Below are 14,315 nucleotides of genomic sequence, written 5' to 3'. Positions count from 1 at the left end.
ACTCAAGATTCTCTGCAAACCACCATACACAGAAAAACAAACCTACCTGGATGTGCAGTCAGCTAAACTGCAAAACTGATGAGGAGCTTTATCTCTGGCTGCCACCAAAGCACCAGCACTAGAGACCAGAAGCACAACCCTTCCTCCAGCCACAATTCACAGCTCCACCCAGAAAATTTACCTATCCAACCCCATTTCCTCTCACCCACCTGTCTCCAAATTCCTCTGATCCCTACTTGCTCCATGTTTTTCACAATGAGCCCCTTTGCCCCAACCTTTCCCAGGTTTTTGAGATTTGCATGGTGGTGTCAACCTTACTCTTCTGCAACAGTTTATCTACAACCATGTTATTTCTTTTCCCAGCTCTCCAATTTTGTGATTAAATAAAATTTAAAAAGCAAAATGCAGAACTCTCCCCACCTCCAAAGGGGAAAGAAAAGAAAACAAAAAAACAAACCCAAAAAAAAAACCAAGAAAAGAAAATCAGGCCCAAAAATGTTAAAACACAAATTTTGGATCTTCCCTGCTAAGTTATTCTTAAAACCTGATGCAATCAATTGGCAGTTCTTTAAACAATTTGTTTATCTTGTGTCCAAATGTCTTCAGGTTTTAGTGCTTACAGGTGGTTACTTTAGATTTACACTTTAATTTTGAGAAAGATCTAAACTGGGAACACTGAATTTTCAGTTTATCATTTGCTGATAAAAAATGGAAAGCTCAAAGTTAAAGTAGCCAACTACTGGAAAGAGTTGGCACCTGGCATTTTAATTTTTAAACATTGGGGGGTTTTGTGTAATGAGGTTATAAAGTAAGAGTCTGACTTCAGGACCACAATCAAGAAGAATGAGCTCTTAAGGTTGACAGAATCACTGATGGGAAGCTCAGTTGGTCCAAAATCCAGGTTTGGTCCAAGTAAACAAACAAAAGTTTGGATGCTTGTCTGGGTTTTCTACCTGCCTTGGGGCTAGAGATGTCATGAGAACAGATTCTCTTATCACAGCTGCAGCACTTCCAGTCCTGGCCATGGATGAAATATCCAGGAGAACAATCTTTCTTACAGAGCTCTGGGGCAGGAGAGAGAAGTAAGGGAAAATAGGATGGGGATTTCGCAGTCTTTCAAATTTGTTTCCAAAACTGGGGGAAGATTCAGAGATTAGAAAGGAAAACACATTTTTTACTCTACTTGGGTTTTGGCTGTGGTCTTCAATGCCACATTTTACTGCAACTGGCAGAGTATGTGGCAGCTCAGAGAGTCAATAACCACAAAAAGAAAGGTGTAACTGCTTCTAAAGTTTAGGCATGTTCTGTACTGTTCTAAAATAACAAACATAACTTAGTTGCATTGGTCTATGACATGTAAGTAAAAAAAAAAAAAGGTGGTTTTTTTTTGGTTTTGTTTTTTTTACCATAGGCTGCATATTGAGAAATGAAGCTCCTTCTTCCTCTCAAGATGTTGGATTCTGGGCCCTTGGAATGGGGAGGTTTCAATCCAGCTGTGCCATGGCTGTGTGTGCAGGCACACCCTTAACTACAAAATCATGGATGATAAAGACCCATTTCCACTGAGGCTATGAATCTCACCAAACAGGGAATCAAACAGAAAATAAAATATTACCATGTTAACAAGACAGGAGCAGATCCTAAAAGAAAAAAAAAAAAGAAAAAGAAAAAAAGAAAAAAAAAAAAAAAAGAAAGGTTGGCTTTTGGCTTCAGAGGAAATTTGATCTGATTTAGGGCAGGAGAATTCTGCTGTCAACTATTTGTCTAAGAATAGGCACATTGCCTAACAAGGACACTCTTGTCTGTTTTAAAACCCCTTCTCAGCACATTAAACAACATTTATTAAGCGTGTGCATACACAGTGCAATAGCACATGTATTTAGGGCATGCACAAAATAATTTGATGCCCATTTCATCTCATTGGTACTGCGAATATTTCACTGCAGTAATAAAACAAACAAAAAAGGAAAAAACCCTGGTCCTTTACCTCTCCTGTCATGTTGCATTGGGTCACTCGGTGCCACATGATGTGATATCATGTAGCTCAATGCAAGGAGACACATGTCCCTTCTCATTGGAAATTTAAAGAAATGGAGCTTACTTTTCCCCTGTGGGAAGCTATGCAGGTCAGGTGCCCAAGACTAGCCATGGGAAGTTTGATATAATCTCAGTTTCACTACCTACATATTTCAAATCTGACGGCATTTTTGAAAGGAAATGTCTTAGATGCCACAATTCAGCTGTAACACAGTATTTAATAAAGATAGTGTAAAAGGAATATAATTCCACAGCTTATGTTCCCTGTCATGGTGTGCACTGACACAGATTTCCAGAGAGACTCTTTTAAACAACACTTTTTAAGCATAGTTTTTGAAATATACAGTACAGAACACAAAGGCCCTCAGAGAAACCTAACGCTGCTGAAAGCACAGGGGTATAGAATCAAGGGAAGAGAACTGATTAATGATGAAGCCAAAATAAGGCTTTTTTGGATGAAAAATAGTGAAACAGTTAAGTGAAGAGAATATAGATAAGGAAAATGTACAGGACCTGGGGCCAAGTTCTCCTCTCAGTTACACTAGCATAATTGTGGAATAATTCTGTTTTAATTAATAGAGTTAATATGATGAGAATGGAATTATCTACATAAAGAGCATGATTGAAACATAACAGTTGAACCAGCTTTGAGGCAACCTCTTTAATGTGTGGAAAAGAAATATATATTCTCCACAGTTCCACTTTACAGGTGGAGAAACAGAAAAAAGGACTAAAAAATCCCTTTGGCAGGCAAATGTCCAAGCTGGGACCATGGAAACATGACAAATTCCAGTCCAGCTCCTTCTCCACTTGGTTGAAATAAATAAATACAACTGAAGGCTATCTTGGAAGCCAAGTGAAATAGTATGCATATAAAATTATCTTGTTAACGTCACAGCATGCTGCTATCTCACTCCTGAATCAAAAAGATGCAACTTTATAAAGTGTTGGTCTGTTTAGCATCATGATGGCAATTTCAGTGTCATTAACGTGTCTGTGTATTTGGATGCCACCTCTTACAGGATAAAACAGTCAAAAAATTAGAAGGCTGAGGAATAGAATCAGCAGAGATCCAATGAAATCATTTTTTCTTACTGGTAAAGACCACAAGGATATATGTATGGACTCTGAAATGATGGTAATACAAAAGCACTGGTATCATTGCCATTTGAATCAGATGTTAAGGTAGAGAAAATAATATTATTTGGAGGGTTCTGGTTGGTTCAGACTTTATGTCCAAGTTTTCTTGGATATAAAGTCCTGCTCCATTGTCTTACCAGGACAGCTCAAAGGCTACACTCTGCAGAGTTTTGAGCTACAAATTCCTGATTCAACTCCATGATGGTTCTTTGGGTTTGAACAAGATAAAATGAAGGAGAGGAACATTTACAAGTCTTAGAATTCACCTCATTTCACCATTTTCACACATTTCTGATAGAAAGAATGAAGAGGAGTGTCTTTTACTCTTTCTTCTTTCTAAGTTCCTCCTGTTGGTTCCACAGCCTGTTATCAGTGAGAAATGAGTTCAGTCTGTGCCTGTTCTCTGCTCTTAAACAAGACATCACATTTTATATGATATGTAGAAAAACTGGTCTTAGCATGAATTTCCACTGCTCTTCTATAGATGACAACAAAATCAATAATTACTAATTAAGAAACTCCTATTTACACCTTGTCTTTCCCTGTGTTCTGTGAAGAACTACCAACACTACCTTAGAAAGTATTTTTTTGAGTGTTTATCTATTTTCCTATCAGTGTCTCAGTGTTAACAAATGAGAGTGGGAGCTCTGGCCAAATATCTTAAAAGGTGAGTTCAGGTCCTGTCCCGAGCAGTGACACCCCAAATCCCCAGATCCTTGAGAAGAACCAGCACTGCCATCTCACATCTCCACATCTCCTACCAGCATCAGGCTCTTAAGAGATTAAAAGAAAATGTAGAACAAAAGAAGTCAAGCATGGGTTTTAGATGGTAAATTAAATAATGTTTTCATAACCAGGTTTTCATTTTTCCCCCTCAAGACATACATTGCAACGGAGAGAAGTGTCTCATCTGAAAAGAAAAAGAAACCTCTTTAAAATTTTTACCGTTTTTTAGATGTCCTATCAGCTTAAAAATATTTTATATATGTATCTACACCAAGCTTTCTATGAAACTCAAAGGGATTCGTAGACTTTGAGGAATGCATTTATCTTCTCATAAACCACCCAAATTGCAGAAAACTCTATTAATGATAAAGCAAATGTCGCATTTTTTCACTAGGTGTTAGGAAAACAACGAGGGGGAGGTTATTCATAAAGAGGATGCAAAACTTCTTAACAGTGCACTCAGTTAGGAGATATTTTAATATTGATCATCCTTTCAAATAATTCCATTTTCAAGCGTTGGATGATGGGAACTCCAGTGTTTTAGAGCCAGCTGCTCTTCTAGCAAGCATCTCCCCAATTTTTAAAGGAAAAAAACACGCACAAAAAAAAAAGAAAAAAAAAAAAAGAAAAAAAAAAAAAGAAAAAAAAAACCAGAACAAAAAGGAGAAGGAAAAGGGGGGAGGAAAGGCGTTTGGGTCGGTGGGATCAGCTGCTCCAGCTGCAATCCCTGGTGCTGCTCTGCCCCCTGGTGCTGCCGTGGCCGCAGAGCAGCCGCCCGCAGAGCATCCCCCGCTGTCACTTCTCACTTCTCCGCCAAGTTCAAGGTCAGTGCCTAGCTATTTTCAGCTCATCTCTTCTTGATCCATGCAGAGAAATGACAAGGTAACGTGATTTGGGGTCAGCTGTATTACAGGAACCGTTACATAAACGGAGAAAGTGGAAATCAATCCCGGCTGACAGTGTCTTCGGGATAATCAGCGCTCACTCCATGCCGCTGTCAGCTCTCCTGCATCAAACACCATGTTACTTCTGTCACATCTCCTTAACAAAACCAGAGTCTCACTTTTGGCAAAGTAAATAAATATTTCACCCGGGCTTGCATTTAATTCATTGTTTAGAGAACTTTAACACTTCGGACTTGCAAAGAGTCCCCATTTGGAGGAGAAAAGACAGCTTACCCTGTCAGGTCCATTACTGCCTGCAAAGGGCACTGGCAAAGATACGCTCGACTCTTATGAAACACCCCATTCCTCATATTTTGTGCTTGATTTCTTTAAGCAGACAATTGTCCTCCAAATCTCCGTCACCGAGCAGACCTCGGCTTCCCAAAGTGCTTCACCTAACCCACGGTCACCCCGGCCCCATCACCGCTCTTCCCCTAACGTTCTAGGACACCTTCCCTCAATTTGTCTGATTATTATTACTTTATCTGAACCATTTCCTCCCCTAAGCGGACATCTTCCCTAACGCAGAATTATGAACATATCATTTCACAAGATGCGCCGCGTTAGCCGCGTCTCGGTGGCAGCACATGGTGTGTGGGTTTGGGGGGAGAGCCGTGGTTCCATCCCACCCACCTTGCGCTCCCACCCAACTGCCAACCCCGCCGAGCTCCGCCGAAGAACAATTTCCCATAATATTAGTTGTCAGTAAATTCAAAGACGGAACTCCTAAAGCTATAAAATGGATTAGAAGCAATTTAAAAAAGAATTAACAAACTAGAGTAAGAGTATACTGTCAACAAACAAATGCTTCATCATAGCACTGTAATTTGGAATTTTAATTACCCCTCTGCTTCTGTAACAAAACAATGTCTGAACTGGCAGCCATTTGAATCTCTCACAGGTCATTGAGCATTCTAGTTAATTACTCTATGAATAGCCTGTTTTTCTCCCCTCTGGAAACACGTTTCTAATGGCAGTCAAGGTCTGACAAATGTGTCATCTACATAATTAGCTAGGAAGCAACACAAAACATTAAACATGCTTTGTGCCGACAACTATCAAAACATTTCATTTGTTGTCAATTATTCATTACTTTGTAGGTTCTGAAGGGGTTGTTATTATGAAAATAAGTCCAGATGCTAACAAGGTTAGAGTTTTTTATTCAAATTAGTAATCAGAGGACTAACTTTAAAAAATGTGTCTCGTGTACGTTTATGGCAGCGTTCAATCAGCACTAAATTATAAACGAATTTAGCTAAGTTCAAGTGAAAATAGCCATGGCAGAGCACATACACTAATTTGTGGAGTTGCAGCTCTCTTTGAAGTTTTAGGATCTAAGCTGAAGTAGCAAACTTTCAGAACCTTTGGCAAGACTAATTTGTGCTTGGTAAATAGAGTAAAGATTTTCACAGCTTGAGATAATGTAAGATTGAAAAAAAAAAAAAAAGAAGGGGGGGGAAAAATGGAGTTTTAGAACCTTTTTTCCTACCCTTCTGTCACACTGAGTAAAAGTCAAAATCAGCAATTCTGACTCATATAATATCTCGTCTGAACTTCGGTTTGGCTTAACAAGGAAGCCAAACCATTTACATTCACCACTCTTTTAATAGAGCTGAAATGAATTTATCCTTGCTTTCAAGAAGAAATAGGTGCTGGTTATTTCCTTTTTCTATGATCTCATTATGATGCTGCCTATCAAGCTACACAGCTGAAATGCTACAGTGAAACTGTGGGGAGGAGAAATAAATGGGGAGTTGAACAATAAATTTAACTTTTTTTTTAGCCAGGATTATTTCAGCTGAAGTGCTATGATGTAAATGTAAATGTAAAAAATTCTCACAGGGCATATTTGAGAAAATAGAAAAAAAAATAATATTCACAAAATCGAAAGGCTTGTTTCAAACCTAAAAACACACCTGCACACAAAATATTGGTCCTGTAAAAAGGTTGGGAGACAAACCTGAGAAAAATCTCATACTGAGGTTATGCTGAGCCCTAAAATGGGCTCATGAATTAATATTTTACTTTCAGCCTTTAAGTCAGAGGACTTTGTGATATGGAGAGCATACATGAGCACGTAGGGGCACATCTGTGCAGGCTGAGGGCCTGAGCCCCGGGGCCAGAGCAGCTCCTCAGGTAGGGAGTGAGGGATACAGGCACTGAAATGGATGAAAAACAGGAACCAAGGGCTGAAGGAGACAGTCTGTGGGCACAACACTCAGCAGAAAGCAGATCTACGTTTCCAAAGCACAAAACCACTCTGAATACACCAAGGGGACATATGACACACTTCATTCCTCATTTTCCTGCCCTGGAAAGGAGAATGACTAAGGTTACTAAACACATTTGTTTTCTTTTAGCAATATTCATGTTCAAGAAGTGAAACTGGACTATGTTTGAGGACCCACAGCTTTCATAGCTACCCTGGAATACTCGGAGCAAACAAGGTGTAAGCTTGCATTTATTAAAAATTCCCACCCTTGTCATGTGAAGCTCATTTATTTTTTTATATCTGTCCTGGTACTATAACATGATTTGTGTACACCTTGAAGGGAACACAGCACTTTTCCTTTATAGAGACAAACGTGGCTGCATCTGCAGCACAACAGTGTATGATGATGAAGTTTGCAGGGAATAAAGCCTGGGCACTCACTATTAGATCACAGTAAAGAGAACATTTTTCAAAACTGCATCAGGAGAAGGTTTTCTGCTTTTAGAAATATTTTGTCAAGATATACTTTTCCTCCAAGAAAAAAAGTAAACTGGGAGAAGAAAAATAAAAGAGCTGCCCTCAAAAACTTTCCCTAAATAAACTACACTATAAAATAAGCTCTGATGATCTTGCAGAGATTGAAATAATCCCTTTTTGAGCTAAAACTACCCATAGCAATGAAACTGAAAATACTCTAAAAGAGGGCTAGAGACTGTCTTGTAATTAACATTAAACAGATAACATATTTACGAGGAAGTCAAAATATTTTGGAAGCCGATAATCCTGTAAGCCTTAACGTGGTATAAAAACAACAAATAAATGCAAAGTGTTACTGTTACACATGCCTGCCTGATCAATGGTTTTCACATATTGATCTATAAATGGAGTTGACAGTCTGTGTTGGCTGCACATTTTCCAAGCAGCTCTATTTTTGTACAAAACCAATACGGGCAATTACCTTTGTTTGAGATGCCAAGTCTTATCAATTCAATGTGATTTAGTGTCATTTTAATTAAATATCAGGATCTACTTCAGGACAATCTATACAAACAAAGCCTCAAACTTGACTATAAGCTTGATTTGAAGTAAACATGTAGAAGCCCTGCAATTACAAAATATGGCTCAAAAACTCTGCTAAACAGAAGGTTTATATTTTTAGCAAATTTATTTCTGTCTTTTTGGCTAGCCATAACTTTGGCAAGTGTTCTACGATCACAGGAGTAAGAAACAAAAGAAGATTGCTTCCCATTTCTCTGATAATGTATTAGGGAGATAAATAAACCTACCAGTTTGTTTAACCTAATCAGAGAAAGCTCTAATACATTAACATTTTGGAATGTCTAAATAGGTTCTAATTCTTAATATAGACACCAATAAAAAATACATTTCATTGTTTGAAGTTGTTCTGAATGAAGCAAAATGCACTTCCCTGGGGTTTAACAGATGAAAATAGCAAATATTCATTTACATTGCTAGTTCAGATGCTACCATTAAGCCCAGAAAGAGCCCTCACTTGCCACTGTCTGTGTCCAGCTTCATGATTTGTGCTCTTTAGACTCTTCATTAATATCAATTTCAACCTTTGCACAACACTCAGGCATTTCCATTGAAATAAATAACATAAACCCCCAATAATCTCTTGCGTGTTTAGCTCCTGCCTCCCACATTTGCATCTGCACCACTATAAAATGCACACTTGCATATGGCCCTACTGATGTATGATGCACATCCTCCCCTGTCACACTGCAGAAAATAATCTGTTCACCTTCAAAAGTGTAGCCCCAGGTGTGTTTACAAGCACCACGGCACATGCTTCAGAATACAGCAAATCCCTCAGAGAAAATTAGGCATTTTTCTCCTCTATAAATCACCACTCATCTTTCCACCTTTGTGCCTGTGGTTTAAGTCCTTCATTGTCTAGAGTGGGCATTTCCTCTTTCCCAAAATAAGTTTTAGAAATCTATATTTCTATTGATTGTTCAAAATGCGCCAAAGGCTGATCGCCTTAATCCTCTAAAGTGAGTAGGTTTTGCATAATTTGAATAAAAAGAATTTGACCCATTTACTAATAGAAGGGAGTATATTGCACACCCCAGACATGGACAGCAAAAGTATGGAATCTTTTATTCAGCTGCTTCGAGTTTTTCAAGAGAAAAATCTCTCCAATAATAGGACAAAAATATTCAGTCAATGTAAAACAGAAAATAAACATAATCAATGGATGCCTCATGGATTATATCCATCATCTAAATAGAGGCAGACTGTGAAAAGAGAAAATTTCCAAGCAGGAGGATGAGGATAAATCCTTTTTCTCTTCAAGCACAAAATAATTAGCTTTGATTAATATTCTGGTAATATGTGTCTTTTAGCAGGGATCTGTGTGCCTTTAAATGCAAGACTGTGTAGAAAAGTGCAATGTGAGGAGTGTCTTGATTTTTAAAACAATATTATTAAATTTATATACATACATACACACATGTATGTGTGTATCAGCTGGACCCTTCTTTTTCAGGACACTTGGAAGGATGGAGGATATTCCCCTGCAGTTTCCCCCAAATCTTTCACAGGGCACATACCCAGATATGTCAGCACACGGCTGATACACACAACTGGTATTTCACTGCTCCTTTAACTCGCTGCATTTAAAGCCCACAGTTGAAAGCATTTGGATCCTTAGGAATTCTGCTTTTACTTTGGGCGTCAGCAAACAACTTTAAGAGGCTTATTTAAGTAAATACGCCCAAACACTTTCAGCCTGTCAATATCTAGTCAGAAAATTCTGCATGGCAAAAAGAGATGAAAAGAATTGAAACAGAAAGGAAATTAGTAGCATGGCAAGCTTTCAATCTATTATGTCGGAGCCAAGTTTGCTTGGTAAAATGACATATACTCGGTAAAATTCCGCTTTTATGTAATTAGCTGCTAAACAAATGTAACACAAAGCAACTTTCCAGCTCCCAGCCAATGAACATATATTGCACCTGGTGTGGTTGTTGGGATGCAGCAGTGAATATTTATGTCTAATTTAACTTTTCAGAGCCCTTGCTCTGTAACAGTCCAGCATACTATCCCCCAAACTAAAGTTATGTAACAAGGTAATATCAACAATGAGAAACTGCATGATAAAATCCTGCCCAAAAGTGAAAAATGCTAATTTTGTCTCATTTAGCAGCTGGATACAGAAATGCTCATTAGTTTTAAGAGGGTTAATCCTTTTAACTTTTGCATATTGATATGCCAATTATGCCTAATTGTACAAGAGGCATCAGTCAAGGTAATAGTGCATAAACACATGAAAGTTATTAAGTACATCCCAACATGTAATAAAGTAGGTGTTAATTGGTAGCTGAGTTCTGCAGGCTATTGAGGTGGATAATTCATTGAGAGATGGATCACTTGTAATTTCTCTACATAATTCCTTTTGCAGTCTCATGCTGTGATGTTTTCATGCTTGTCAAAAACAACTGCAGCCTAGTGCCTTTTGTTAAACACAGCCAATAAAATGTTAGGCACCATTAAATATACTTAACTTTTAAACTTTTTCAAAGGTACAGTTCTTCCTGGTATTATATTACAGTATTCCCAGTAAATTATTATAAGCAGGGTTCCAAGCTTTTGGTGGAGGAACACTGCAAGTCAAATAAAAAGGGGAAACAAATTCTGAGGCAAAGAATATAATTTAAATAAATGGTAAAGGAGTATCTTAACAGCTGCTAATATCTAAACAGATTTTTCACTGTAGAAATATAAGATGAAATTAGTTAAGTTATACCAGAGATCACTATAATAACATATTTCTAAAAAAGTCTAAATTTTGAGGTTTAATTTTGAGTAAAAAGGAAAGGGAATACTGAAGGTCTTGTGGCTTTCCTCCATTCAATAACTTTGTCAAAAAGCTGAATATTTCACAGGGATCCATTACATCAAAGGCAAAAAAATAATGGTTGGCATGGTTGTGAGAAGTGGCTGAGATCTGGGACTCTGTCCCCAGCTAACAGAGTTTTCTCCCTCATTTGCATTCTCTGTGAACAAAATGGATCTGGAGTCCAAAAAGTGGGGCTAACATTGCATAAATAATTTTGTAACATCATATGGCCTCAGCTGCAAGTTGCCACCATTACGGAAGAAAATTAACCAGGGGAGACTCATACCAATCAGTTTGTTTAGTAGCTCACAAGGAGTACAGGGGCAGGGATGCAACTGGCAATAGAGTTCATCACTAACTATTTAATTAAAAAAAAATGCTAATGGATAAAAAAATGGCTCAACTCCTTTGACTCTGCTAACTGTTGAAATAACAGCATAAGTCCAGTGTCTTTGTACGATTCATTCAGCCTTACAGCATGACTGATTTTTGTTACAAAGTTGTTCTTTATTTGCAGAGTTGGAAATTTCCATTTGTTTTCTTCTGTCTGCTTTTGAAGTTTGCTTTTTAAGAAACTGAGACATGCACCTGAAATTGGAAGTGCTATTGTCTACTTACCTGTGCTTTGCATAGGTGTTGTTACAACTGAGAGTTGAAATGTTGAGTAGGTGTTATGATCATGGTCACCAAAGCCAAATTCTGTATTTCATGAAGGAAAATTGTTATTCCAATTCATTAATGACCTTAAATCCCTCCTTTCAAAGGATGATAAAGGAACCAGTGTCTTAAAATGCATAAAATAATTCCGTAGATTTTAAAAAATTGGAAGACTCAGAAAATATTAGGAGTGTTTTACTTACGGGCTCGGGGACTTTCACATTCTCAGAGAGAATCATAGATTTGCTTTGGCTCAGCCTGTCGTGGTGACTGTTGGAATTTTTGATCCTCATTTGAACAGCCCCTGTGCTATGGTGGGAAGGATTAGGCTTTTCAGAGGCCGTATCAGAAGTTGAAGACCTTTCCATGGTTGCTGGGTTGACCTGAAGAATGTGAAATAAGAGCATTAATCCAGGGACTCCTCATACAAAAAACATATCAATGCCAGGTCTGTGTCACTGCAGTCAGAAGAAGAAGCTGAGTTATCTTGCTGGCAAGATCTTGATCATCTTTGAACACCAGGATAACTATCAGCTGTGTCAGCCTGTAGTTTTATTATTGTCCTTATCACTCACCCATCCAAACTGCCTTGGAAGAGTTAGTTTATGTAAAAGATTATCCTTATCTCAAAAGCCATTCTCCTCCATGGTGTAATCTCCCTGCAAGCCTCTGCCACGTCCAGCTGGCAGCCACTCCACTTTGTCTTTGGCCCTGCTCACACGACACATTTTAAATCTTGCAAAGGGAAAGGACACGCTGTGAAGCCAATTAACATATCTTACCTCCACAGTCCCACACGGGCGAGCTACAAGTGCATCTCAGGGCCACACTGCAACCCTGCTAACCCTGTCCTACAGCCAAACCCGGAGCTGATAAAATAGCCCTTCATTTTCACAATTCTACCAGCAGCACAGATGAGATTTTTGTTTCTCTGTCCATTTTTAAAATCTGAAATTGAGAAATTGCTGAGCTCTCAAGCCCTTGGGTGGGCAGTGGACCTAGAGTGATCACAGTGCTGCTGCTCAGCCTCCCATTTTGGTGTTAGAACAACCCAACAAACTCCCTTCTAGCTATTCAAAGTCCCAAAACATTTTTTGCAGGCAAAAGTTGCTTTATATTCCCTGTGGAAAACATCAAGACAGTGATGTACAGCACTTGCTCTGTTTTCCTCCCCCCTTGCTCACCCTCGTACTACTACATGTAGCTCGTGGGTGCAGCAATCTACTGAGAGCCACAAGAAAACTGGCTCTTTATATTGCTGTGTAACCACATGAGAAAATGTGTAAGGAAGAGATACTACACAAGCTGAAATAGCTGGTTTCCCAACTATGGAGCCAGGGAAATGGAAATCCATTTAAGTGCAGTTATAGTATAAACTGCTGAGAAATCAGCGTTTTCCAAACGGGTTGGAGAGCACGGCTATTTCTAGCAACATCCCCGAAACTTCTGAAGGCTCTGAAAGATTAAATCCCTTGATTTCAATAAAGCCCATTACTATGAAGACATCAGAGCAGGGAACACATCGTCCTGGTGTGAAGGTGGGAGAGGGAGATGGGGAGCTCTGCTGCACATCTCTGGGCAGGACCACAGCCTGGGCAGGTGGGAGGACACAGCTCCCACAGCTTCAGCCTCCCTTGGCACTGATAAAACCATTCCTCACAGGAACCTGCCCTAAATGTAGAGGATGATAACAACAGGTCATGCAGTCAGAATGGCTGAGGGTGGAAGAGACCTTGCTAGGTCATCTGCTCAAGCTGGACCACCTAGCATTGGTTGCCCCAGACCATGTCCAGAAGGCTTTTCATGGAACCACAGACTATTTTGGGGATTGGAAGAGACCTTAAAGATCACATATTTCCAACCTCCTTGGCACCTTCAGAGGAATTTATATGCATTCATGACGGTACTTGACAAGAGAAAGAAGGAAGGGTTTTAATATTAGCCCATTACTCACACAACAGAACATGCCATGATAGAAACACTAAGTTTAATCATACCAAAAACAAAGATTGTGCCCATTGGCTGCTCCCTGCATTGACTCAGTTACTCAAGGATCCCCACAGAAGTTGAACTTCAGGTTACAGAAATGAGATTAAAGCTGCTTTGTGGTACTTAAGAGCATGCCTGCCTATGACTGCTGCAGAGCTGGTGTATTGTACTTGAGAAAACTCTTTGCATGGATCTTTGGTGGGCAGCACTGTGTGTTCTCCCTCCCCAAGAATCTTCTCACCACCCTTCAGAGCAGCCAGCACCCAAATCCATGTCACAGGGACACTTTGCCATTTTGGCAGTAAGGACTGCAGCAGTTCCAAGCAGGAAATTATTTTTTTCCTCCTCCTAAACTTGGAGAGTCAAATCATTTTGTATTTCATGTTGGTATCAAATCAAAATTGCTTCTCAACAGATTTTCAGTAGGCTCCAGGCTGGAGAGCGGATCAGACTCGAGAGACGAGAGCAGCACTGGCTCTGTCACAGATCCAATGTTTGGCTGGAGCACATCACTCAGATTTTCTTCTGAAATCTCCCACCTATAAAACTCTGACATATCCCTTCTCGGGAGCATTGTGAGTTTTAATTAGGTAGTCTCTGTCTGGTGTTGTCAGTACATGACGTGACATAAAAAAGTTTAATAGTGTGACAAAGTCATGCCCTGGATCACAAGTAGGAACACAGGCAGTAAATGGCAAGGCTGCAAAGACTTCTGAAACTTCTGATTCTGATCTCATTGAACCTT

General features: G+C 39.2%; 1 protein-coding gene across 2 annotated transcripts in view; it reads right to left on the bottom strand.

Moving 5' to 3' along the window:
* ARHGAP15 (Rho GTPase activating protein 15) overlaps nt 1–14,315 on the bottom strand; it is a 322,285-nt gene that overhangs the window by 293,489 nt on the left and 14,481 nt on the right. For both annotated transcript variants that reach the window (XM_086898275.1, XM_023931396.2), the window contains one exon: nt 11,785–11,964. In XM_086898275.1, coding sequence (XP_086754401.1) covers nt 11,785–11,964 — 180 coding nt within the window. The remainder of the gene's footprint in view (nt 1–11,784; nt 11,965–14,315) is intronic.

Source organism: Cyanistes caeruleus, chromosome 7, assembly GCF_971803275.1.
Source record: "Cyanistes caeruleus chromosome 7, bCyaCae1.hap1.1, whole genome shotgun sequence".
NCBI classification, from domain to species: domain Eukaryota; kingdom Metazoa; phylum Chordata; class Aves; order Passeriformes; family Paridae; genus Cyanistes; species Cyanistes caeruleus.
Note: the sequence above shows the minus strand (reverse complement) of the source record. Positions and strands in the feature narration are given on the sequence as shown.